General features: G+C 43.8%; 1 protein-coding gene and 1 long non-coding RNA gene across 2 annotated transcripts; one reads left to right on the top strand and one right to left on the bottom strand.

Annotated features, from left to right (window-relative positions):
* Positions 1–385: 385 nt before the first annotated feature.
* LOC139759304 (uncharacterized) lies at positions 386–27,974 on the top strand. Its single transcript, XR_011715039.1, has 3 exons — positions 386–662; positions 24,634–24,771; positions 27,479–27,974. It is a non-coding gene; the product is annotated as an uncharacterized lncRNA (long non-coding RNA).
* LOC139759089 (protein gooseberry-neuro-like) lies at positions 6,998–21,564 on the bottom strand. Its single transcript, XM_071681044.1, is given in 7 exon segments — positions 6,998–7,999; positions 8,001–8,176; positions 8,355–8,578; positions 9,206–9,377; positions 15,799–15,913; positions 19,225–19,556; positions 21,340–21,564. Coding segments are annotated over 7 exon segments (1,323 nt in total). The 5' UTR covers positions 21,380–21,564; the 3' UTR covers positions 6,998–7,735.

Consider the following 27,974-nt stretch of genomic DNA (forward strand, 5'->3'; position numbering starts at 1 on the left):
TTACCACACTTAACGTATGTCTTCGGTGTAGAATGGATCGAGATCACACACGCAAATCCACTGAAGAAGTTGCACAACAGATCCTTACGCCAACACCACAAGAGATTTTTCCGTTACACTGTCATGGCATTCTCATGACGTCATGTTTCACCCCAATGGCGCCTTCTGATTGGCTACTGCCGGATTTGCCTTGGCGGCAAGACATTTTTTTAATTTATTCTACACCCAAAAGCCATGTTAGACTACTCTATTTCATAACATTTATATGTTACAATATTTTTGAAATATAATCCTTTTTTATGCGATATTTTTGTGAGCTTTGATGATGAATAACTTTGTACATACGAGATGAAGGGCATGTCACGTGACCTAACTGAAAGGCGGGTGGAGGGAAACAGCAACAACAGTGTGTTCTCCCTGATTTCGGGATATTTAGCGGTTTTCGGTGTGAAATCTTTCTCTTTACGTTTTTTTTAACGCAGTGAACAACTCTGTCGTTTTCGGAAGTGCCAATCGGAAGCCTACAAGTTCAAATTTGAGTTTAGTTGTCTGCTGAAATTAACACGAAAGAAGTATGCTTGGGTTGGCCGCCATCAACTGAAAATATTTTGAATCTGGCCCAGCCAGGGAAGTGAAAGTTTGCAGAATTCATTTCACCAGTGGTAAGTAGTTGATTTGATTAGTGTTTCTAGTTCAAGCTGTATGTTAAAGTTCTTGAAAATCAGGTTGTCAGATGTATGCTTAGGCCTCAATTCACATGGTCACCACTACATTATGGCCACAACTTAAATAGATTTTCTTGTACGTTAAAGTTTGGCATTTGCAACTCGGTTTAGAGATTTAACTTGGGAGTCCCTTCCCCCTAGACTCGGGGATTATGTATGCATAACATTCTTATTTCCTGCAGTGTTATTATAACCACCAACAACTTATATTATGAGTGAATAGGATTTAACATAGTATTCTAAGTGGGAACATCTCCAGCGTTTGTCCTAATTTGCCACAGTCACTTTGGATGGGTGGGCGGGTCAGCTGGCCTGTGGAGCTGAGCTCGGTTTTCGAGTGGCCTTTGCCTGGGGGTGTGGTTGGGGTAGGCCCGGGGCGGCGGGGAGAGGGGGTGACGCGGGCACCTCCCCTCGCTCAGTAGTAATGACGTATATTTTCATAATCATTTTAAGCCTTCTAGTCTTTCAAAAGAATATATATATATATATGTATATATATATATATATATATATATATATATTTTTTTTTTTTTTTTTTTATACTTTGTCGCTGTCTCCCGCGTTTGCGAGGTATATATATATATATATATATATATATATATATATATATATATATATATATATATATATATATATGGAAAGGATCACAGTTTTGTGCGTGATGAGGTATATTCCCAAGAGTCCACGGGGAAATGAAACATTTTCCCCGTGGACTCTTAGGAATATATATATATATATATATATATATATATATATATATATATATATATATATATATATATATATATATATATATATCCCTGGGGATAGGGGAAAAAGAATACTTCCCACGTATTCCCTGCGTGTCGTAGAAGGCGACTAAAAGGGAAGGGAGCGGGGGGCTGGAAATCCTTCCCTCTCGTTTTTTTTTAATTTTCCAAAAGAAGGAACAGAGAAGGGGGCCAGGTGAGGATATTCCCTCAAAGGCCCAGTCCTCTGTTCTTAACGCTACCTCGCTATCGCGGGAAATGGCGAATAGTATGAAAGAAAAAAATATATGTATATATATGATATATATATATATATATATATATATATATATATATATATATATATATATATATATATATATATATATATATATATATATATATGTTTTATGGTGGAAGTCGAGACTAGGACAAAAGTCCACTGTGAAAGCGGGCCTTAATTGAAAGGGCCACATTTATATCAAGTTTTTCATATCTTTATATTATCATGTATATTCATACCATGTATAATTTTATAAGGTATATTGTTACCATGTATATTGTCATGTATATTATGACCTCGTATATTATTATGAATGGTTCCCATATTCAAATGATACCAAGTATAATATTATCATGGGTAATGTTACCAAGTCTAATGTTATCATGTATATTATCACAGCATGTGTAGTGTTACCATGTATATGTATATGTGTAATGTTGCCACATATATCATATAATATTACGTATAATATTACCATGCATAATTGCGTCATGTATAATGTTACTATGTTACTATGTAACATTATCAGGCAGTTGTGGTATGAAAGAAGGGAATTCTCCTCCTCCCATACGAAACGAATTTACAATGGGGGACGCGTCTTGATCCCCGCTGCCGCCCCACCCCCTTCTCCACCCCCCCCCCCCCCTTCCTTTCCGGTTGATCAATACTGCTGGCAGTAAAGTTGGGACTTGATAAGCGTAAAGTTGATGGCAGGGATGATTGTGGAGGTGGGCTGACGGAGGAGGTCGGTGATGGCCGTGTGAGAGTGATGTACAAGCCCCCGGTCGGCGCCAGTGTCCAGGCTCTGAGTCTCTGGCCGCAGCAATCGATCTATCAAACACACGCTCACGTGGGAGACAGCGACAAAGTATAATAATAGATAGAATAATATATATATATATATATATATATATATATATATATATATATATATATATATATTATATATTTTTATATATGATAGTTATTGAATTTCCTGTACCTGGTGTTTTTGTAAATAACCCGTAATTGAATGTCTCGTAATTCGATACAGTTTTCCATTAGATCTTTTATCATAATGAGTATGAAACCCTCTCATAAGTGTTTAGGCCTAGAAATGTGAAACAACGGTTGGGGTGTGAGGCTGGAAGGTTGATAAGGAAATTTGCTTAGGATTGTGAGGGTAGATGGGGTCTAAGGACTCACCTTCTGTGGTCTAGTATTCCACTGTAAGAGTATCCCATTAATACCAAGCCTGAGAGTACCTTCATTATTAACCCAGTGCATAGATTATGGTAGGTGGATACCGGGATACGCTTATTGGCCCAAGTTAGTATTGAATTATGTGTCTGATGTCAGGTGATTAGTGTAATGTCTTTATTCCTCACTGCGGTCGAGTTTACCTTCATCCGGACCATAAGTAGATTAAAGACAAAGATATTTTGCACTTAGACACGAGACATCCAGACGGTCCACGAATAAATGCAAGACACCATGTGGTAAAGACGGGACGGTGTTGACAATGAAGACCTTACGCTTGCGGGATCTGTACAGACTTTAAACGTTAGAGAGGTTGAAAGCACAAGAGAGCCAGGGAATAGTGTAATATCCTTGTGGCTGTAGAACCAACAGTCAACCATTAACAAGCCATCAGTAACCTAGATCAGGACCCAGAATATTGCGAAAGGAGCAGATGTTAGTTCTGGTATATTCCCCATCACTAGAACTCGCACCCCCATGGGAAGACTTGCGTGAAAATTGACACGGTTAAACATGTGAAAAGAACCAATTTGTGTTTTTATCGTAGTGTAACACGAACCATTGTGCCATGCCGTTATTTTGGCCTCCTGTAAGAGCCCACGTCCCTAGGTGATTATGAATTACTTAAATCCACCATAGCTAGACTATCTTTTTTTTTTTTCTTGGTATCTACGATTTAACATATTTTGTGCTTAGTCTTGGTATCTATGATTTAACATATTTTGTGCTTAGTCTTGGTATCTATGACGTAACATATTTTGTGCTTAAGTCGTGGTATCTATGATTTAACATATTTTGTGCCTAGTCTTGGGATCTATGATTTAACATATTTTGTGACTAGTGTGTCCTAGAACTGTCAAGGGTGCATCGGCTACACCGTAACACTATGCTATCAACGATCACCCCTTTACAACATTACCGTTAAGTATTCACTTTTTTCCCCCCCTCAAGGACAATGACAGTTAGTTTTGTACATTGGATTGTCCTTGGCTTCTGGCTACTGCTGGTGTGGTTTGGTCATATATATATATATATATATATATATATATATATATATATATATATATGTGGTTACATCTTGCTCTCTCCTTGACGTGGATCCATCTTGCTGCCCTGACCTTGATATATTTCTGTTTTCTTATCTTTAGCTAGTATGTTCTGGTTTTATCTTGCATATGTGTACCCATACCTTGCATGTTATACCATTATCTTTAATTTGTATGTTTTGCATTATTTTCTCTATTATATCTTTGCCTTAGATGTCCTGCCATCTGTTTATATTATATGCTATGTTATCTCTCATGTCCTGCCATTTCACTATTTATTATACCATTATGTCTAAAGTTATTCTACATCATTGGATATTATACATTACCGTAAATGGCCTACTATTAGCCCGTATGTTTTGCCATTACCATGAAACTCCTTCCATGATCTTATGATATATCGGGACCTTATGTGATATACCAACATCTTGTATTATATACCATAAACTTGTATGATGTACCACCAAACTATGATATACCATGATCTTATATGGTTCAAGATCATCTTAGGTTGTACTGTTCTTCCGTGTTCCATCATTACCTTGTGTATATATTGTTATGCGTTAGCGCTATCTTGTACATTCTTATATAAATTAGTATACTTGACCATTACCGAGTTGCCATGTTCGACCTACCATTTTCTCGTGTATTTTACCATTGTTTTTGGTCTTTCCTTATACGGTCTACCGTTACCATGCATAAGCTGACGACACCGTCGTCAGTTGGCAGTGTCATGACTCCGAGCGAGAATGAGATTAACCTGAACAGACAAACTTAGAGATTAACTTGAACAGACAGAAACTTGATGAGATTACCCAGAACAGACCGTAAACTTAATGAGATTAACCTGGACAGACCAAACTTGGTGAGATTAACCTGAACAGACCAAACTTGGTGATATTAACCTGAACAGACCAAACTTGGTGATATTAACCTGAACAGACCAAACTTGAGATTAACCTGAATAGACCAAACTTGGTGAGATTAACCTGAACAGACAGAAACTGGAGTGATTTTCTAAACCGCCTGGTCGCTTCCCAAACTCGTGGCTAGACTTTGATGAAAATGTTGAAGTTCACAGCTGATTCGTATTTCACCCAACTTGGACTTGTTGTTTTTCTTCCTAGCGTTGACCTTGGCGTTTACCAGGCTTGGAGATAGGCTTTGTCTTGAACCCTGTTGTTCACTGGTTTGAATCCTGGCGTTACCTGGTTTGAACTTATTTATTTAGCTTGCTTCGAACCTTTATTATTCTCCACGAGCTACGCCTACTAGCGTTAACCCACGGGACTAAGATTGTAAATAGGATGCTTGGGCGTTAGGCTTCGGAGAATATGGTCGCCTGTATTGTATACCACAGCAGCGCACTTACTGACACTTTTCTTTGATGTTGTAGTTTCTTTTAACCATATCCACACCAGACAGTTTACGAGGTTAATGAATCAAACAAAAGGTTATTCAAATTCGGTTTATTGTGCCAAATCAACAGCATTACATATGTACACGTAAATAACAAGTGGATAAGACTTCGCCCTACAGGTTTGGGTCTAACAATCATAGTCGAGAAGTGTGTCAGAGGTCTACGCTTTACCAGGCAGGCCAAGATGGGACACGTGTAAGAGGAAGAACACCCACTTACTCAAAGAGGTTTTGACACGAGACTGAGCTTGCGCGTAGACAAACTGGAATCTCGTCAAGAGATTTTGCCATGAGGGAAGTTCAGTGCGCAGAGACCACGTAGCCTATTACAATCTCTACCCGTTCAGTCTCATGTGGTTCTTGCCTCGTACAGGAACTATAACAAGACACTATACACAGTGAGGATCCTTAACACTAGATGGGTGAAACTTGGGACACTAGTACTGGATGGGCTATAGCAGTTCGTCTAGCACTGCTATAAACCCACATTCTCATATGCGTTGATATATATATATATATATATATATATATATATATATATATATATATACGAAAGAAATGGCCCAACCCCCCCCCCCCCATACACATGTACATACAGACGTCCACACACGCAAATATTCATACCTACACAGCTTTCCATGGTTTACCCCAGACGCTTCACATGCCTTGATTCAATCCACTGACAGCACGTCAACCCCTGTATACCACATCGCTCCAATTCACTCTATTCCTTGCCCTCCTTTCACCCTCCTGCATGTTCAGGCCCCGATCACACAAAATCCTTTTCACTCCATCTTTCCACCTCCAATTTGGTCTCCCTCTTCTCCTCGTTCCCTCCACCTCCGACACATATATCCTCTTGGTCAATCTTTCCTCACTCATTCTCTCCATGTGCCCAAACCACTTCAAAACACCCTCTTCTGCTCTCTCAACCACGCTCTTTTTATTTCCACACATCTCTCTTACCCTTACGTTACTTACTCGATCAAACCACCTCACACCACACATTGTCCTCAAACATCTCATTTCCAGCACATCCATCCTCCTACGCACAACTCTATCCATAGCCCACGCCTCGCAACCATACAACATTGTTGGAACTACTATTCCTTCAAACATACCCATTTTTGCTTTCCGGGATAATGTTCTCGACTTCCACACATTTTTCAAGGCTCCCAAAATTTTCGCCCCCTCCCCCACCCTATGATCCACTTCCGCTTCCATGGTTCCATCCGCTGACAGATCCACTCCCAGATATCTAAAACACTTCACTTCCTCCAGCCTCTCACCATTCAAACTCACCTCCCAATTGACTTGACCCTCAACCCTACTGTACCTAATAACCTTGCTCTTATTGACATTTACTCTTAACTTTCTTCTTCCACACACTTTACCAAACTCCGTCACCAGCTTCTGCAGTTTCTCACATGAATCCGCCACCAGCGCTGTATCATCAGCGAACAACAACTGACTCACTTCCCAAGCTCTCTCATCCCCAACAGACTTCATACTTGCCCCTCTTTCCAAAACTCTTGCATTTACCTCCCTAACATATATATATATATATATATATATATATGGGTACATGTACGTGAAAACTGTACCGTATAAGGATAGGTGAATTACGTGTTACTATACATGAGTGATACCTGAATATTGGTAAACTACGTGCAGTGTGATATGACAATATTTGCACAGCAAGAGTGCGAACTGACACTCAGTAAAAGGTGATTCTCAAAACGGCGTTACGCCATGCAACTTTACACACGCACACACACACACACACACACACACACACTTAACGTTAGTAATGGTTGACTAATATTTATTCTAATATTTTACCTTTGGCTACGATCATTACTGACAGCTAGGAGGCTCGGTCAGTATTGGGAAGACTTAATGATGTCTGTCATTCTCTCTGGGAAGGCATCACACAGACTACGACGTGGTACGGTGTCAGTGGACTGACTGGGAAACATCAGTCCAAATCACTCATAAAGCGGTGTTGTCTGCAGCACTATCTAGGTGAGGTACTAGGTGAGAAGTAGCTAGGTGACACACTAGCTAAAACACTAGTAATGTGGAGCACAAGGTGACCACTAAGTGCAGGGCTGGCCATCCTGGGGGACTGGCTGATGCAAGGAGGTGCTCGGTGACGGGTGGCGTGGTGATGACCCACCGCACGGGAATATGGTCCCGAGGGCGTGGGAAACGTGTGTACACTCGTGACCACCTCCCCTCGGCTGCTGGGACACAGTGCAAGTCCGGTGTGGTGGGTGAGGGTGGGCCGCGGGACTAGTGCACACGCCCACACATGAGGCTGGAGGGGTCGGTGAACTGAGGGAAGTAGGCAGGGTAGGTGGCGGTGGTTGGCGGCATGTGGGACTTGTCAGTCATAGCGGGGGCTGGGGTGGCCATGGCGTGGCCTACGTTGTAACCCTGGCCGCCCAGTAAGCCGCCCAGCTGCTCCCCGCCCAGAGTGGAGAACCCGGTGTTCCACCCGCCCATGGACGGAGACGGTACACTCTTAACGGTACTCCAACCTGTCTCCGTGGTAGGGTGTGGAGACGGCCGAGTTCATGGAAGATGTCATGGAGGCGGACATAGAGGGCATGGAGGAGACAGGGTAGGTCATGGCAGCCATGGGCGAGGACATGAGGGCGTGGGAGTTGTCCGTGGTGAAGGCGGCGGCACTGCCGTAGTCGTACCCGCCGGAGCTCTGCCAGGCGCCGGTGGCTGTAGGGATGACGGGGTCATAGGTCAGTGTGGGTACTGCATGAGGCATAGGCAGGGGACTGGAGTGGATAATAAACCAATACTACTGATAACAAGATGCTTCTGGTAGACCTGGATATTATCTATCGGTTATCTGTGATAATGTATGTGGGGAGGTGCAGCAGCCCGGGACACTTACAGTGGTATGCAGCAGCAGCAGTTGCAGCTGCGACAGCTGTGTGATCGGCTGCAGGAGGGGCGTACTGGTTCATGTATGACGAAGCGGCTGCGGCTGTAGGCACAGCGGCAGCAGGCGGCATAGTGGAGGAGAGCCCCGCCAGCTGCTGGCTGCTCAGGTGCTTCCTGAGCCGTGCCCGACGGTTGCTAAACCACACCTGCACCCGCGCCTCCGTCAGCTTGGCCCTGTTGTGAATAGCCATCTCATTACTACTACTGCTGCTTATGCTACTACAGCATCTCACTAGTCTTGTGTACATGTTACTCCTACAAGAGAAGTTCTCATCCCTGAACTGGTCAAGACTGATTACTGGGACGGGAAATTACCGGGACGGGACCCTCAGCACATCACTGACAGGTATACACCCTAAATATACCCAATAGCCTACGAGTCTAGAAAAAAAAAAGTTGACATCATGAAACACTGCAGTGAGTGAGAGACTGATTCACAGGGGGGCACCCTAACATATCCTCATGATCCATAAGTGTCAATGAGGAACACATTTAACCATTATAATGATCCTTCTGAAAAAGACAATATCAAGACGGTGTCTGGAAACAAAATTCTGGGAGGGGACATTGCCAGCAGACGAGAGTATGTACCGCTGAGGAACGTAGCATTAATATGTCCGACTAAATCATACGAAGGTCGAAGGAGAAGAAGAAGAAGAAGAAGAAGAAGGACGCTTTTAAGACGTAATGATTTAACCGACTCATTTGAGAGAGATCACCCTAGATACCCACGACCCAATTGGAGTTTTTAGTGAGGGATGACACACCCCAGAGCCATATAGCCAAGTTCAGAATACTCACTTCTGGGCCACTTCCTCCCTGGTGTAGACGTCGGGGTACTGCGTCTTCTCGAAGGAACGCTCCAGTACCTCCAGCTGTTCGGCCGTGAAGGTAGTCCTGGAGCGACGCTGCTTCCGCTTGAGAGGGATTCCCGGTTCGCTCTCGATGTCGCTGTCGTCAGTGCCAGCACCACCTGCCGGAGAAGAACCCGTGAGCCGTGCAGCAGCGACACAGGGAGGACCACGGGTAAACTGAACGAGAACATCATAAAAACAAGGAGCAAGCAAACGTGAACAAAGAACAAATAAAGTAACACCTTAGACACACCAAAGTAAGATGACACACACACAATACTGCCTCGTGATGGTTCTTTCACAATTTTTATAACTCGTTTGTTCATGATTTTGTCTCTTGTCACTGATGGCGGGACAAACTTTTTATTACCAAAAACTCCAGAAAGTTCCAGAAAATCTTGCTGATTCATCCATTACCGCAACTGCTGGGAAGAAACACCGAAAACGTTCGGATGTCAGATATATTCCTTACAAAAATCCTCACATATTTCCCACACCGAGACACTCGTACAACCCCACACACTATTACAAGGACCAATGTCACGAACCAAACATATTTAAGTAAGATGTGCCAATGTGGTCTGCTGTCTAAAGTTGAAATTAAACGTTGAAGTTTTCAGACACTTTGGTCGTGCTCTTAAACCAGAAGATTTTTCCCTGGAGTCTATTCACACGTTTTCAATTTTGCATAAAGAAAAGACTAGAAATATTACACGCATTAACGGTGAAAACTGATAAGCACTGCTAGATCCTTGGCGGTGACTAGTAGGTAGCGCGGTATCCGTCGTGATATCTTGTATCAAGCCTCGCTCCCAGTGTTCCTCATTTCCAACCTTTAAATTTGATTTAACAGGGGGATGATTCATCAGGAGTCACGCCATCTAATCCCACAGAAGTCCAGAGTTCGCGACGTGCCTTTAGGCCTACATAAACACGATAGGAAGTGATTCGTAGTTCGCGATCATTCGAACCGTTACGTCTTTCCTTCCGTCTGCCGGGACTTCCTTGCCCAACGCCTCCACCGCACTCAACACGTCCTTAAAAGCTTTGCTTCCTCAGGTTATGCCTTTGAGGAGACACAGGTGAGTCACTGTGCTGGTGTTGCTGGGAGGTCGTGGCCACGTCTTAAAAAACAAGCCTCTGCTCGCTCACTCCTCCACATGAAGCTTGAAGTCGTGACCATCTGAGTGAAGTTATGAGGGTAGGAGGAGGGAGGCCTGGTTAAAAGCTGGACTAAGGATCTTATATTAATTTAATTACCAGGGGCTCAGAAGGAGCAGCTAGGACAGGCGGCCTCCAAGGAGGCCAAAGATCCTTGTTGATACCGCGTGGCCTCGATCTGCCCCTCCCACTTTACCTTTCTTGGATCCAGTCATCTGTAATCCTCTTACCAAAGAATGAATTTTTTTTTCGCTCGTAATTCCGTAGTGCACACATGCATCCACTAACTTAGGCTGATGTATGTATATGTATGAACTGCCGGCAACAATGTAATATACTCGCACACATACCGTATTAAATTATAGAGTATGTTATTTGGCGACTTGCTGTCAACGTCAATCACATCGTTGCTTGCTTAGAAAAAATGAAATCACGAGCAAGAAGAGCATGCAACATGAGGACGTGGTGTAGGAGGAGGAGGAGGAGGAGGTGGTGCGCGTGAGGTGGCCGCCGCCTGGCCAGGCTCGCCCGCGATAATTTACGGCTCGTGTTAAATAATGGGTGGTCCTATAAACCCGGGCGATCCTGGGGTGAAGACCGATATTCATGGACTGTTCTTTATGCACGTCGTCTTGCCCTCCAGATGCTCACCAAGGGACACACACACACACACACACACACACACACACACACACACACACACACACACACATACAAGGGGAACATACCTTCGGTACATATCTACACACGAGTTTTTATGAACTTAAAAATATTTGATAACCTGCATAGCATTGTGCCTGTAGATATACGTAATACATACTTTTCGTCGAGAGAACTAGTATCGACAAGTTAATGTTACTGACGATCAGTACAAAGAAATAAACGAAGTAGGGTCGCAAGTCAACTCCAGGGAACTGGGCGTCCCTGCCCTTCGCTAGCCTGCAGGTTGGGGTTTAGTGACTCTATGAGTGATCCCCACAAGCTGCGTGGCTGTATATAGCACTTAATATACCAAGTGGGATTAGAGTTCATTTTCATTGATAAGAATATATAAATATGACATCCGAAGGAAACTTTTTAAGATCCAATATCGTTATGTTTCCCATATATATCGAAGCCTAGCCATATCGTTATGTTTTCCCCCCCGTGTCTCGAAGCCTAGCTGAAGCCCATATGACCGTTGCTAAGACTGTCTCTCTCTCGTACTTCCGAACGTACGAGAGACTCCATGTCGCATTAATATCAACTTGAAAGTAAACTGATTATTTGATTATTACAAAGCTCTCTTTTTAAGTTTTCCCGGTGCTATCCACTCTTAACAACAGTGAGATTAAACTATATATATGTGGACTTTAATGCCTTTCAAATATTCAAAACCACGCTAACTCTGAGTTAGTCATACATTATAAATTCTACGAAACAGAGAGTTGTAAAACTGACACCAGTGCCTCTAAAGGAATACGATTACACCAGGTAATGGGAAGGTATAATACTGGAGCCAGGCTCCTGCAGGAGCCAAGATGCATTAAGCTCCCAGAGCACGACAGTATGACTCTCAAGGCTTTGCCAGGGCATCGTACCCTTGGCTCGCACCACCACCACCACCAAACTCCATGCATGGCAATATTTGGGATCTGTAGGTAATTCTTGAGAAAGCCCACAGACTCACAGACAGTAATTCATTGCTTGAAATAACTGCGTAAACCTTTTAGCCTGAATAGGTTTTCATATATTTTTTTTTCTGCTGTTTTAGGAAATGAAATACGTACGTCTGGCAGTGGCGTCTGCCTTGGCTGCTGATGCTTGACACTGGCGCTTGAACGGGCGGGTCGTGATGGCGCGGCCGCCGCCGCCCCTACACGCACCTAATGGCCCGGTCGTGTAACTATTAACGTCTCCTTAGCTTTACATCGCTAAACATCCTTATTTCACCGCGATGACACCTTTACTGCAGGAACCCCCGCTAGCCAGGCCAGGCTTAACGAGGCCGGCGTGGTGGGTCCTCCGGTGCCCACGGTGGGTCGCCTTGCATGCTGCAATCCCACCCACCTCATGCAGGCCACCCACTCGCCCACGCTACCCACTACCACTGGCCTCTCGCCCACCATTTCCCCACCCGCAAGCCTTAACAACAACGCCAAACACTGGCCCACTTTCGCCCGTTATTAGAATAGGTTTTGCTGAGTTGTGCTCTCGTCCACAGGGATTTTCTGTCTTCGTATAGTACTGCCTAAACCACGGTTGTCATCCTGGCTAACTATCACCACCACAATCGCATTCCTAGCAAACTTTCACCGCAACAGTTGCCATTCCAACAAACTACCACCACAGCAGTTGCCATCCCAGCAAACTCTCACCTCAACAATTGCCATCCCAGCAAACTATCACCACAACAGTTGCCATCCCAGCAAACTTTCACCGTAGCAGTTGCCATCCCAGCAAACTACCACCACAACAGTTGCCATCCCGGCAAACTCTCACCTCAACAATTGCCATCCCAGCATACTACCACCACAACCATTGCCATCCCAGCAAACTACCACCACCACCACCAAACTAGCAGCCTATCACCACCACCTCCACCTTCACAACCCCATTATTATGGTCGCCACTCCAACAGAATGTCACCAGCACAATCACTCTCATAAAATATCACCATCATGATCGCTAAAGGACAATCCCATACCTCAGTCAACCATATCATCACAGGCCACAGTGATCTTGACTCCACACCACCACATCCCAATATGTCAACACAGTATCACTTCAGCCACCACCATTTGAAACGTTACTTCAAATACCCTTCCCTGACCCAGGAAGTTTATCACCACACCGAGGCAGGCAAATACAGCCACCATCATCCCACTGTATCAGCACTTGTCACCATCGCCCAGCCGCGCTACTGCCAGGTCTTCATCAACCCTCAAACACTACCGCCGAGTCACGCTATGACTACGACCAGCTCTCTCTCTCTCTCTCTCTCTCTCTCTCTCTCTCTCTCTCTCTCTCTCTCTCTCTCTCTCTCTCTCTCTCTCTCTCTACACACACACACACAATATATATATATATATATATATATATATATATATATATATATATATATATATATATATATATATAATGACATACAAGTATATAAGTTACATTTCAAATACCAGAAATGTAGACATATGTCTGCACAATATGGATTAGCCGTCTTTGCATAGTTTTTCTATGTGCATGTTCCCTCTTCCCCATACAAGCAACGAATGTGACTGGACATAATTGCTACCTAATGTAGGACAGTCATTCTTATAAAAACCCTCGGCAGACATGCTAATCGTACGAAGCAAACGCTGTCGAGCACAGTTCACGCCAATGATATCTGGCACGATGCAGACTCCAAGGTAAAGCTGAGCGAGTCTACACATCCTGGCGACGCTCCTTCCTAACGACCATCATTATACTGGCTCTCTTTTTTCCGTGTGCAGGAACCCAATGGTGGAATGGCGTGATGCAGCGACCTCTTGGCTCTAGCAGGTGGGCAGTGGTTGCATAAGAAATACAATGTTCAGCGTGAAATCAGGGACATACGTATTGATAAATAAATAAATATATATATATATATATATATATATATATATATATATATATATATATATATATATATATATATATATATATATATATGTCCCTGGGGATAGGGGAGAAAGAATACTTCTCACGTATTCCCTGCGTGTCGTATAAGGCGACTAAAAGGGGAGGGAGCGGGGGTCTGGAAATCCTCCCCTCTCATTATTTTTTTTTTTAATTTTCCAAAAGAAGGAACAGAGAAGGGGGCCAGGTGAGGATATTCCCTCAAAGGCCCAGTTCTCTGTTCTTAACGCTACCTCGCTAACGCGGGAAATGGCGAATAGTTTGAAAAAGAAATACATATATATATATATATATATATATATATGTATACAACTAATTGATTTCAGTGTTTTTCTCCCCAGACATTTACATGATTTATGCGTTTCATCTAGATCCCATTTGTGTGATATAAACATGATTTATGTACAATTTATGTGACATTACATATCAAACCGTGCGACATAATAGTCAACACCACACTGGCCATCCCCACACACGGGACTGTTCAGTTCAGAGGGTGAGCTTCAAACTATTTAGTGAAAATCCTATTGAGAAATCATACGCGTTAACGAACTTATTTCGCTGTGAAACCCAGAGTTAGTTCTTTAAGTAACTCAAGGAAGACTAAAATGCTCTGTTCAAAGTCCGAATTCAATTCAGAACTATGAAGGGAAGACGTACACTATACGTTATAGTGATGTGAGAGTCAGTATTGCCCAACAGGTATTTATGGCGTGATCGTGTTTCGTTATCCCCCCTCATGCCACCCAAAATTTGGCGCGTAAAATGTTTGACCGCGAAACCTCTAACGTCACGCAACGGTTGATGTGGCTCACAATGGCGGGAAATTAGGGTTAGGAGGCGGGCCCCAGTGCGGAGAATGTGGCAAGAAGATTGACTTGGAGAGACAAGGAAATGGAAAACAGAATTCAAATTTGTGTCCATTCCCACTGGATGGCAGGATCGCTGACCACAATTAATACGACCCTTGGTATGATGATGGCCTGGCCTTTGACCTTTCCCTAATAGTCATATGGCCTGGCCTCTGACCTATCCTTAGCAGTCAGATGGCCTTGCCTTTGACCTATCCCTAACAGTCAGTTCGAAAGTAAGGCCATCATAGTACCAAAGGGTCGCGTTCAAGTTAAGGTAGTAAAGTTTAATGCCAAGACGTGGGCAGTATTGTACAGGGATGATAGAACCCAGAGTGCTTGTTTGAGTACACAACAGGGAGAACTCACTAACAGGCGGTGCACACTGCGAACAGTCTGTGCCAGTAAGGTCAAGAGTTCGGGTAGAGTAACCGACCCACAGTGAAAGTAATTCTTCGTGCAGGCACAGTAGATCAAAGTGCAGATCCAGTAGCCCAGAGCACGGACGGTGCAGAATATTGAGCAGCTACAAGAGGAGGTTGCGTAGAATACAGGTAAATTAGCTCAGAGTGGAGGGAGGCGAAGCCCGCAGTGGGAGGAATTGAGGTATACACCAGGCAGTCCCCAAGTTAGGTACGGTAGACACGCACACAGAACGGGTAAGAGAGAGAGAGAGAGAGAGAGAGAGAGAGAGAGAGAGAGAGAGAGAGAGAGAGAGAGAGAGAGAGAGAGAGAGAGAGAGATACTGCCTAGATTGAGCTGGTCGATTACAGTAGCCAGAGTCTGGAGAAGTTACAATACCCACCCAGCCTGGGGTAGCGTAGCGATGGGGCTGGAGGAGGCCAGCACGGAGATTGGGCAGAACAAGCCAGAGTGAGGATAAGGGACTCACCAAGGATGCCGTCGATGCTGTGGTCCTTCCGGGGGTCGTCGTCCCTCTTGCCGCCCCGCAGGATCCTGCTGATGGAGCTCACGGAGGGCGCCGACGCCTTGTCCACGATCCCCTCCTGACGAAGGGAGCAACTGAGAGTTAGGAGGCTGTACTAAATCAACGTTTAAGAGAAAGAAATCCGAACTTCAGTATTTTTGAAATTCACGTAAAATATGTTAACGTATGTAAATATATATATGTATATATATAACAGTCGTGTAGGTTAATTCATGCACAGCTACAACATTAATGACACAAAACTGGGATTTAAACTTGCTTGTAATATATTATACAAATTACTACCGGTTCATATATATATATATATATATATATATATATATATATATATATATATATATATATATATATATATATATATATTCTTTTTTGTCCACGGGGAAATGAAACACGATAAGATCCCAAGTGCACTTTCGTGTAATGATCACATCATTACGGGAGATACAAGAAAGAACGAAAGCGCACTTAGGAGCTTATCGTGTTTCATTTTCCCGTGGACAAAAAAGTATATATATATATATATATATATATATATATATATATATATATATATATATATATATATATATATATATATATATATATATATATATATTCGGCATTGACGTCAGAAGATAGTAACCCTAGTTTCTAAAACAGTTAGAACCATCTTGGACGACGACCACCGTGGAGGATAACAGCCCAGCCTCTCACCCTTAGAAAAAGTCCCAGTTCTCCGTCCCCCGAAGGTCTCCAGTTCCAGCTCTCAGCCTGAATGACAGTCCCAGTTCTTAGCCTTCGTGGGGTGCCAGGCTTAGGTCTCCACTCCCTCACCGTGCGTAACAGAACCCCAGCTCTAAGCCCCTATCTAGCCGTTCATAGTGCCCTCCTATCTGCCACCGATCCACATCCACTGATCTGGTCTGTCCGCTCGCCTATCCTGGCGTACACAGCCTTGCCGTCTAACCCTTGCTACTTGTGTAGTTTCTCACTTGATGGTCTTGAATCTACAAAATCTGATTTGATGAATTTATGTAATTATTCTTCCGTTATCCATTATTCTTATCGTCAGGCTGTTTAAGTTTAATTTTGGATACTAATATAAAATTTTAAGACCACAGTAGAGTATCTGTGTTGAAATTTCTCGCTGCCACTCTCAAGAATAAATGTCCGTAGCCAAAGAAATATGCGAAACATGTTTCAAACATTTTTTTTCCCCTCAAGTCTGAGAAACCCAGCTACTGTTACTTATGAATACCGAATTCCCCATTCAAGTTGGTCTACACTCAGACGTCACAGGCCATTGAATCCCCCTCCAAGTTTACATCTAGCCATCATCCACCCGACCTCTTCTCCTCTCTCTCATATACACACATACATACACACTCCAGTTGACGACAAAGACGTAGAACCATTTCCGATCGTCCGGAACCTATTTACGATGGACCTCAACCTTTTATACCCAAGGATGGTGGTGTGCACCCAGACACCCCCACCCCTACATAGGACGGCCGACACCGACGGCCTGCTGACGCTTTGTCGCTCCTGACGGTGACACGACAGCTCCCCCGCCCTCTCCGGCTGTCAGGAGACATCACGCCCGCGCCCGTCGCCCACGATCAACAATGTGGGTAATTGTGGTCGAGAGATTAAGCCGTTGATAGTACTAATGTGGCCTCTTATTGTGGCCACGGATTAATGGAATGTCTCGTCTCGTGTCTCTCCCTCCCTCTCCCTCGTGTGTGGGGGTGCGCTGTAGCTTCCTGAATGACCATCGCTGGAAATAATAACTTCCGTAACGAAAATAAAAAGAGAGTCGGGAATACCGCCAATTTCGTGCTTCTAACGTGCTACTTAACACGATTATGTATCTTGCCTTATTATACACGATACCCTTCCCTCCTCCTCCTCCTTCCTCTCCCCCCATCTCTCCGATGTCACAGATTCCTAGAGGACCACCGGCCAGCTCACTCTCCTAATCCCTGTCTTCAAATCGGAAAATCTCACCAAACTTGACTTCTTAATCGCCCTTTAATCCCGTCTCATTCCTACTGGCGGCGGGCGAGAGCTTAATGCCCGGGTGTCCATCAAGATCGCGGATGGCCCATTCGAGTCGAAAATGGATATATTATGTCGGGGGCTCCTGTAAATCCCGCTCAAAGGACGACGCCAGGTTGCTCGACTGACCACAGACTTTCTATCATCTTGGCAGAAGAAATTCGTGAGACTGACCTGCCAATTCATTTATAAAGATAGAAAAAAAAGATAATCAGATCAATAGATATATGAAATATATAGAGGATCTCTCATTGTTTATGGGAGAAAATCTGGACAAATTTGCAGCTCTGTGTGTGTGTCATGGTAAGCAGTGTGGGATGAGCTGCAGGGGGGTGGGGAAAGAAGCCGGGGTGAGGGAGACAGTCGCTGGACGGCGGAGCGTGACGGGTGTCCTGTGGACGACGCTGACGTTTACCCCGCCTCCCTATCATCACAGATTATCCCCTCCTGTTCTGACTCCTTGCCCTCCTCGTCTCGCCCTGACCTCTCTAGCTTCTTGTTCATGCTGGAGGCGTGATTTCTTAAGTCTCCTGCCAATAAAGGGAGCTTAACCTTTTAGCCTATTATTGGTGATTTAACTCCGGATAGCCGCGGCTACGTGACCCCCATGCAGGGGGCCAAATTCGAAGCATCCTACTCTCTCGGCGACCTGCTACCTAAGTAAGACCGGACTCTAAGCCTCCGACTGGTGACCTGCCTCCTAACGCTCCTGTGATATATGCTCCATGATATATATATATATATATATATATATATATATATATATATATATATATATATATATATATATATATATATATATATCATGGGATTTCCCAGAGCTTCACTACATAGCGCACAAATGCCTCAAATGAATATACACTCTACTACGAGCTGTGCTTGTATCGCATATACATTATATATATATATATATATATATATATATATATATATATATATATATATATATATATATATATATATATATATATATATATATGAATGTTGGAGGGTCAGCTCCAGTGACCTCTGTGACTTTTCCTTAAGAGGATTACCTAGTTGACCTGGGACAACCGCATTAAGCCCAAGTGGTCAATAATTTGCTCGAGCTTGTCTCCTCCCCCGTGTAAATGTCCACTTAATTGCCGTGGGATTGGGGAGCCGCAGGTATTTCGAAAAATACCGCTCGCTCATAGAGACATCATGCATGTGAATGACACCGTACTTACATCGTCAAGGACTAATACAGTAGTGATGCGGCGCCCCTTAGCCCTGTGGTTTGGCCCAGCGGGTCCTCTTTAAACCCACCCCACTACACAGATGAGAACCGCGGCGACGGACTCGAACCCTTACCTTGATGAGTCTATCTCTAATCTCCCACGAGAAGACGCCTGGGTTCTCCTTCTTGTACTCATCGATGCGCTTCTCAATATCGGGGGTGGTTACCTTGGGCTTGGATCCGCCGATGACGCCGGGCCTGATGGAACCCGTCTCCTGGTAGCGGTTGAGGATCTTGGAGACGCAGCCGTGGGAGACGCGGAGCTGGCGGGAGATGACGCACGGACGCACGCCCGCCGCCGCCATCTCCACGATCTTGAGGCGGATGTGGTTGGGCAGCGGCCGACCGTTGATGAAGACGCCGCCCAGCTGGTTCACGCGCCCCTGACCTGTGCACACACCACCAGCTACTCTGAGGTTAGGCAGTTTTACCATACTTATCTACTAGATGGTCCAAAGACCGACACACGACCCATACTCATCACTGTCTCAGTTAAGAAAAAAAGAATCGCAAAAAATAATTTTAAGCTTGATCAATTTAATTTTTTTAAGAGAAATTTGGTAGTATTGGTTTAGAAATAACCAGCGGATGAGTGGAATAAATCAAATCTTAAAATTAGCGCCAAGACAATGGAGTCCTGTTCTAGACTGGTATGTATATATATATATATATATATATATATATATATATATATATATATATATATATATATATATATTAAAACGGATGGTTTTACAAAGGAAAAACTTTGAGTACTAGTCTCACAATCTGTATAGTTTTATATCGTTAGAATATGTATTATGTAAATCCTAAGATGGTTCATAAATCAAGTTAAAAGAAATGTGAATAATATCTATGATACAGTGAATATGAAAAATATTTGATCCACTTCATCTGTGAAGAGCTTCAGAATTAGATGGGGATGAATCCCCACACAAAGGTTAGCACATTAGTACCCCAAGTTCAGTTGATTCCCACTCATGGCTAAGAAAGCTCTATGAAAGAGGACAAGTCCCACTCACGGCTAAGAAAGCTCTCTTTGAATGAGGACAAGTCCCACTCACGGCTAAGAAAGCTCTCTGTTAATGAGGACAAGTCCCACTCATGGTTATATGAGAGCAGACTGCTTCTGTATACCTGACTAGCGAAGATATAACATGTTCATTGATCTGCAGGCAGCCCAGGGATTTAAACCAGACCGTAAGAACTGTTCTAAATGTTCCACCTTACGGTCTCATAACATTATTGTACATATAGTGTCCCAGGAACGCGAAGAGAGGAGGAGGAGGAGAGGATATTTTCCTTCACACCAGACTTTACTTTTATCAAATGAGGATGAAATAGACTTAGACACCAAACCTGTTCTAATGCGATAAATCGTCACTAACCTTTTCAAAAACATATCTGTGATGGCTGATATTATTTGCAAGAGTTAAATTAATAGTCCATATTACACCTTTGCAAAGCATGTTGATTCCTATATATATATATATATATATATATATATATATATATATATATATATATATATATATATATATATATATTCTATGAATTATAAGCAAATGCGAAGCGCTATTATGACAAATTTATCCACCGACAATGAACTCTGGGTAATACAGCGAATATCAGCAGTTCGCCGTTGGTGTCCCACTAGCGGTAAACATACATCGCAAATCACCCCGCCGTTGGATCTAGCTTTGATCAGTCGATCAATGTGATCATGGGTTGTGTGAAGTCCGATCCCTGGGCGTAATTGCTGCCCGTAACCATATGTTTGAAGTAATGAGTGACCGGGCTGGCGAGCGATCAGGTCACATCAGTCTGTCTTGTGAGCGGAACTACACCCGGCTGACCGCCTAATCCCGAGCATTACCGCCCCGCAACGCTTTATTTGTGCATGCAATATCGCAATCTGTCGGCGTGCCTGCAGTCACCCCGGGGGTTTTCATGCTACAGGAACTGGTCCCCGGCCGTAATTGGCTATGCATGAAGAACTTTACACGATCGCCGCCACGGAACACCAAACACCGCCGATCCGTAAGCTCCCGACAATTAGGTCCAACCAAAAAAAAAAAAAGGTTAATTTGCTCCGCAAAATCTTGAATCATGCTGATGAAATTCTAATCACCCGCATTTTGGGTAGCATCCTATTGTATCCAGCACAATAGTGCCTAGTCAAAACTTACCCTGGAATGGATACCCAGAGAAGATAGGCCTAATGGTCATCTCGGCTCCTCCGCGCGGCCGCGCAACAGTATCCACCGAATCTCTGAACACTCTACGGAGGGGTGTGTGTGTGTATTGATGCCAGTTCCGTGCGAGCACTTCCGACGCTCCCCACTACCTCGTTGGCTCGTTAACAAGCTACAGCACTGTCCGCGGGAACCTTGTATGGACTACACCACCCACAAACTCAGGTGTCAAACTACAAGGCGGTACACTAGAACCTACACTTTTTGGTTTCTCAGACTCCGCCCACCGTCCGCTCTCCCATTGGCCGCCCCGACCGGCGGCACCTTTGAAGCGGGGACGAACGCCGGCGATTGGTGGGACGTGTGTGAAGGAGGTGACGTCCTGGGCGGGGACAGCGGCGGCCAGCCTCGCCCGACGACGTGGGGGGTATAGCATCTCTTCCCTCCACATTCCTCTTGCTCAAAAGGCTATGGATATGAGACGTTATTTGGTTCCATTGTTAATATATCGTGGTGTTCTGTCTTCTATTTTGCGAAATGTACCGAAACGTCGATGAAGCACTGGCTCTCTCTTTGTTCGATTTCGACTGCGGTATCTCGCTTAGCATCATAAGCTTCTTTGCGCCAGAAAAATTGTGTAAACAGAGAGATGATATTCGTAGAATTTAGGGGAAAATTCGACAAGAATTAGGAAATCTCTCATGGAAATGCTTGGTGGGCATAATGCCCAGCATTCTCGGAGAGGAGAGAGGGGAAAGGGGGGTCCTCGACCCCCTACTGAACTCTAGATCCCTTTTCACAACGAAGGATAATCTCGAAGGATACCAGCTGAAGGATATAGATATTCTAAAAGCATCAAGTGATCACCATACATGCAAAATTTGGCACAGAAAAAAATGAAGCGACATTGAGAATATTTAGAGCAGGGCATTAGTAACCAAAGAGATCATTAATGCCAGTTGGAAAACAGTACTGAGATGGCAAAGCTGAAGATTTTTAATAATTCCAACATGAAGATAACCTCACTCCTCGAAGAGGCGAGGTGGACTCGGTGTCGGTCGATTTACACACACATTTGGCGAATCTCAGATTGGGTATAGATTTGACGTTTGTTCGAATGGAAAATCTCCTTGAATGCACTCAACAATCGGGGAGGGAGTTAGGGAGGCAAACTCAGGCTTAGCCAACCAGAAACTGTTTTAGAAATTACATGACTAAATCGTTAGTAATTTCTGGGGTGTTGTCTACAGCAGAAGAGAAGGAGAGTTTTGGATTACTGTGTAACTTTAAAGATTAACTGTTCCTTATCATGCAAGAGCTTGTGGTGTTGCGCATGATCATCATCATCTTTGGTGCGTGGGCACACACATACACTCGCACACACACACATATACATATCCTCCTCTTCCATTTTACATATAGAGATATTAGCTTCGCACTGGCGTCCATTATACTCCAACTCATATGGTGATGGCTCATTGTTCCTGTTCGTTAGTGAAGCTTAAGTATATGATCTTGCGTCCTGTTGATCGCTAAGAGCATTTCAACCCATCCCATTGGCGAACGAGATAAGCTGTATCATAACAGTTGACACAGATGTAACACAGCAGCAGTTAAGCTACACGCACTACTCCTGGGTTCTCGATGATGACCCCCTCTGCATCATCTCACTAACCTCCGTATCAGAATGACGGAGACTCGCGTTGCGACGATCCATGGAATGTCGCGCCTGTCGTCATTTCCATCTGGTGCCCATGATGCTTGGAGGGCATTGTGTGTCCTCCCTCACAGTGATTGTGAGGGACATCATTGCATCCCTGCCTCACACTGAGGGACACCGGTATCTCTGCTTCACACTGAGGGACACTGGTACCCCTGCCTCACACTAACTTAAGATACACGCTGCATACCCCGCCTCACACAGACTGTGAGGTGTACCGTGCACCCCGCCTCACACTGGCTGTGTGTTACGTGTACCTGAGACCTCTGTTGTCAGTAGTATAGCGAGGCGACCTCGACCGTCGTAAGGAACAGTGAGGGAGGATGTGGGTGAACGTGCGACACGGAAAGAAAATGTTACATCAGACCTGTCTTCTTGCATCTTGATGGGACGACACCCGTCTTGAGATTTAATGGACTTTGTTAGGGAGTGTCTGGCCACGTCTTTCTCACAAGAAAACCTGTGTTTTTTTGAAGTATATATTTGACTAAAGCCCAGATAATAACATTTACTTACGAACATACATTTTTGGTCTATATGGCTTCAACAGATAATACCTGATGATTTCGTCTGGTGTAAATGACTGGCTATACAAACGGCACAGTTTATCAGCAGGGATGCGAAGTCCAGGACGTGAATGGTTAACATGTCAACTCGTAACGAACTAAAGCATCTGCCTGTGCTAATGGTCAGTATATGTGCTAGTGGCGGTACCGGTACACCTGATGAGCAGAAGATGCCTCATTTGTTCCAAAGTCTCGGTGACGGACACTAGAAACAGTGAAGGGATGACTAAGCGAATCATATTCGTATGTATGAAATGTTGATCACGGTGCACAGTATGTGGACTTGTCCGCACGGCCAGTGATCCAAAGGCTAGGGCAAAAGTGTACAGGTACTGTTTGTTGAAATGAGAGAATGTGGTAGACTTGGAATACGTCATTATCATCATAAGATCACAGGGACACGATCATCACCAGATAGATGAAGGATCCAGGCTTGTAAAGGATGGTCCTAACAGAACAGAGGAGAGCGCTAAATAGACTTAGAAGCTCCAGTGCTTGGCTTATGTGCCTAAATTCTATAATCCAATCCTGATGGAACAGAGGAAATTGTATACTTCAGGACGACAGTGCACTCCGCTCTTCATAATGTTCCAAGTACACATGCGTTTCAGACTTTGCATATTTATCTTTGATTCGTTTATCATGGAAATTATTAAAGATTCTTTTTTTTTCAGCTAAGAAAGGTCTTGAAGCAAGTACCATACACGAGAGTGAAAGATAGTAAGGTATTAGAAGTATGATGAATTTGATTGGTGGTTGTACCTTAACAATGACGGCCTTAATGACCTTTGGTAGTCGATAAGCCCGAACACCAAGCCACCAACCAACCACAGTCGTTCATGCAAGAGATCAGTTGACCCCGCAACAAAATTTCCTTTTGGCGAGAATTCCCGCCGCCATTGAACCTCATACACTTAAGCAATTTTCAGAATTGGAAGGAACAGTTTACGTAACTTGCTTGAGAAATATCCCCAAATTTAACCGTATCTTTCCCTCACTTAGGAACAAGACGGACGACTGAGGTGGTCTTCGGCTGGTCACCGGTGTGATCCGTGGACTTCGTCCGTCCGTCCGCAAGATGTGTTACGACCAAGAGGCCCATCGCTTCCCTGGATGACGCCCGCCAGAAACACATCACAGGTACTCATCTGTTCCCATGCGTTTGTGTCGATGTAACAGTGATGGATGCCACTCTGGGAAAGTACTTACACCCTGCATCATCGGGCTCCATTGTGTCGGCAGGATTGAAAGAATGGCCCGCACGTCTGTCATCAAGTGCGACAGACCCAACCCATTTATAGATGGTCACAAACACGACATTCTGCAGACATATGGACCCCTCCCTCATACTGTTACTTACCCAGATTATGTAATGGAATCTGTACCTCCCCCTAATATTAAATGGGACCTGTATATTCCCCTAATGATGAATACTATAACTTCCTCTGAATAAGGTAATAGACCGATCCTCTACCTTCCACCTGATGTTGTAATGAAACTCTGCATCTTTCCCTTGATGTTGTACAAGAACTTCTGTCTTTCCCTGATGACATTATGGGACTGTTAAGTACCAAGAAAAGATGATGAGAGTAACGATCATGAAACATTTTAGTGGTTGATGAGAGATAGTTAGTAGATATATTGCTTCGTATATTTAGTTATTGCTTCGTATATTTAGTTATTGCTTCGTATATTCTTCCTCTGTAGTTTAAACCACTCACCGCTGATGATACGTTGTGGTACAGGTGGCTTAAGATTAAGCCAAGAATATTCTTCTTGATGCTTCATTTTGTCATTGTGAATGATTATCATTGTATACAAACAAGCCAAATAACACTCTCGAAATGAACAGAAACTTTGAAAAATGTTTGCATTACTTACAAAAATTTTCCTGAGTGTAAAATCTTTTGCAGAATAACATTAATTTCATTGAACAATAAATCATGCATTATTAAGGACAAGTTTTCGGATCACCCAGTCTTTGTCTACCATCATGAATAGATATACAACAACAACAACAATGAATGAAGTACTTCGTTGTAAATACATTTAGTGATGTGTATACTATCCTCCGGGGACTATAGTCAAAGTCTGATAGTTTCCAACTATTTTGCACAATTTCAATGGTAATCTTTGGTATATCAGAATTCGTTTCACTCTGGTTAGTTAAAGTTAGGGTAGTTAAAGTTAACTAGGCTTAGGTTAAAGGGGAAAAAGTGGTAATCGTTATTATAACTTAACTTTGACATCCTGGTAAGATTAGGTTAGCGTAGTGTGGGGTGGACAAGGTTAAGTTAAATTAGGTTAGGTTAGGTTAGGTTAGCCAAGAAACTTTTTACTACATTCAAAACCCCAGTATACATAAACACCATTTGATTTTCAATGCCAGTTATTTTGGCTGTATGTAATTGCTTTTCATACCCTTACATCAGTAGTGAAGGAGGTGCTGTAATGAATGTAGTAGCGTTGCATTCACATGAACGAAAACTCGTAACAAATTACTATAAGAAATCATTTTTAATGAACCAGATAGTCTTAAGTTTACCCCATGTCACAGCTGAGAGGCGACATCATCTCCCTCTTCCGATACCGACTAGGTGTACCGTAGTACCCTTACACTGCACTGACGGAGGTGTAACATTTACCCTGTACCGTATTCCCTGCGCCGTAATGACAGAAGGCTGACCGTCTACCCTGCGCATTATTGACTGGGTGTTGGACCCTACATCACACACCGTCATGACTGGGAGGTGGAATGTATTGACTGGAAGTTGTGCCGTACACACGGCACCGTAATGAGAAGTGAGTACACCATATATCCTACCAGACTTCATCTGGAGGGTGTAGTACACCATACCTCGCGTCAGACTGAAGAGCCGTAACATAAATCCCGTATAGCGCTGATCATGATGTGCGCAGTGTCGGACCCCACTTCAAAACTGACTGGAAGGTATATCGGTACCTCCAACATGGTAGTGGCTAGATGTACCCCTATTCTCCACAACACAGCGACTGCACAACACGGCGGTTTTATCTCCCTCATAAACTTGAATGTCCGTGACGAATCATCCAAGCGTCTCGCCTCCACAAAGGATGCTTAGGATCTTCGAGGATATAGTTGGTTCCGTGAGCCTCGAAGTGGGAGGTGATGGAATGTATGAGACCGTCCCGGAGGAGTAGTCATGGGAACAGCTGCAACTTGTTCACGGGCGCTTTGCCACGCTGTCATCATTCCCATCAATGGATCCATCAGAAGTCATAACTGGGAGCAAATCACCCTATAATGTCCTGCTCTAACCACAGGAAGTATGTAAAACATGTCGTATAAAAACAAGAAAAGTATAGCCATACGAAATTACCTCGGGACTGAATGTCGAAGTGTTGCGTTGTGTCATAACTCACTCCATCACAACGCTGGTTTGTATATATATATATAGATCTCTATCTACGTTCCATTGATGCTGTGACATAGTACAGGATTAAACAGTTCAATGTCTTCTTTACACCCATCTCTCTTTGTCTCATTACCATAAGCGTTGCTTGTATGATATTTGTATCGTTATTTCGTCGCACATGAGTTATGGTCTGTCAAGCAGATCCAATGACTGTTATAGTTAGGCTGTTTCCCTTGCCTCTCCCAGCACACACACACACACACACACACACACACACACACACACACACAGAGCAAAAACCAGAGCACAGTTGGACCACTCCCGCCCACAGCCGCCCTTCTCTCCCTAAACCTGTAGCACTACCTACCCTCTGCTACCTCCTGCCCCTCACGACTATTTTGCAACACAAACTAAATTGCTTTACCTGATAACTCACCGGAGGTTTGTTACAGATCATCCCATTATGCCTGAGATAAAGATGAATCCTCCTGACGAAGAATGAGATTCCTCGAAGAAGGTTCAGGTTTGGTGTGTACGTACCTTCCCGACGGGCGACCCAAGTTGTAGGGGGCGAGTCCTCACCGTGACGTGGCAGTGGCAGGTATGAACATCCAACGCCATCACTGAGGTCATGAACGTTGAAGGTGTTACGAGGGACGGTGGTCAGTAAGGAGGGATGATAATGTGCGGAGGTTACCACCACAAGCTGGAGGAGCCTGACATCTTCCACTATCACTGACAGCCTCAGTAGGACCTAGTAGTGTGTTGCCGGTTGCATGCCTCTGCATGGTGCAAGATTACATACTGCGACACAGATATCGTATATGAGACTTTTAGAATGAGAATGTTGTGCAAAATTCGATTATTAGACGTTGTCTTGAAGTTCTCCGATACGTACCTAAACCAAGGCTGAACCAAATGAATTAAACAGCTTCAAGTGATATTGTA

Source organism: Panulirus ornatus, chromosome 32 (genome assembly GCF_036320965.1).
Source record: "Panulirus ornatus isolate Po-2019 chromosome 32, ASM3632096v1, whole genome shotgun sequence".
NCBI classification, from domain to species: domain Eukaryota; kingdom Metazoa; phylum Arthropoda; class Malacostraca; order Decapoda; family Palinuridae; genus Panulirus; species Panulirus ornatus.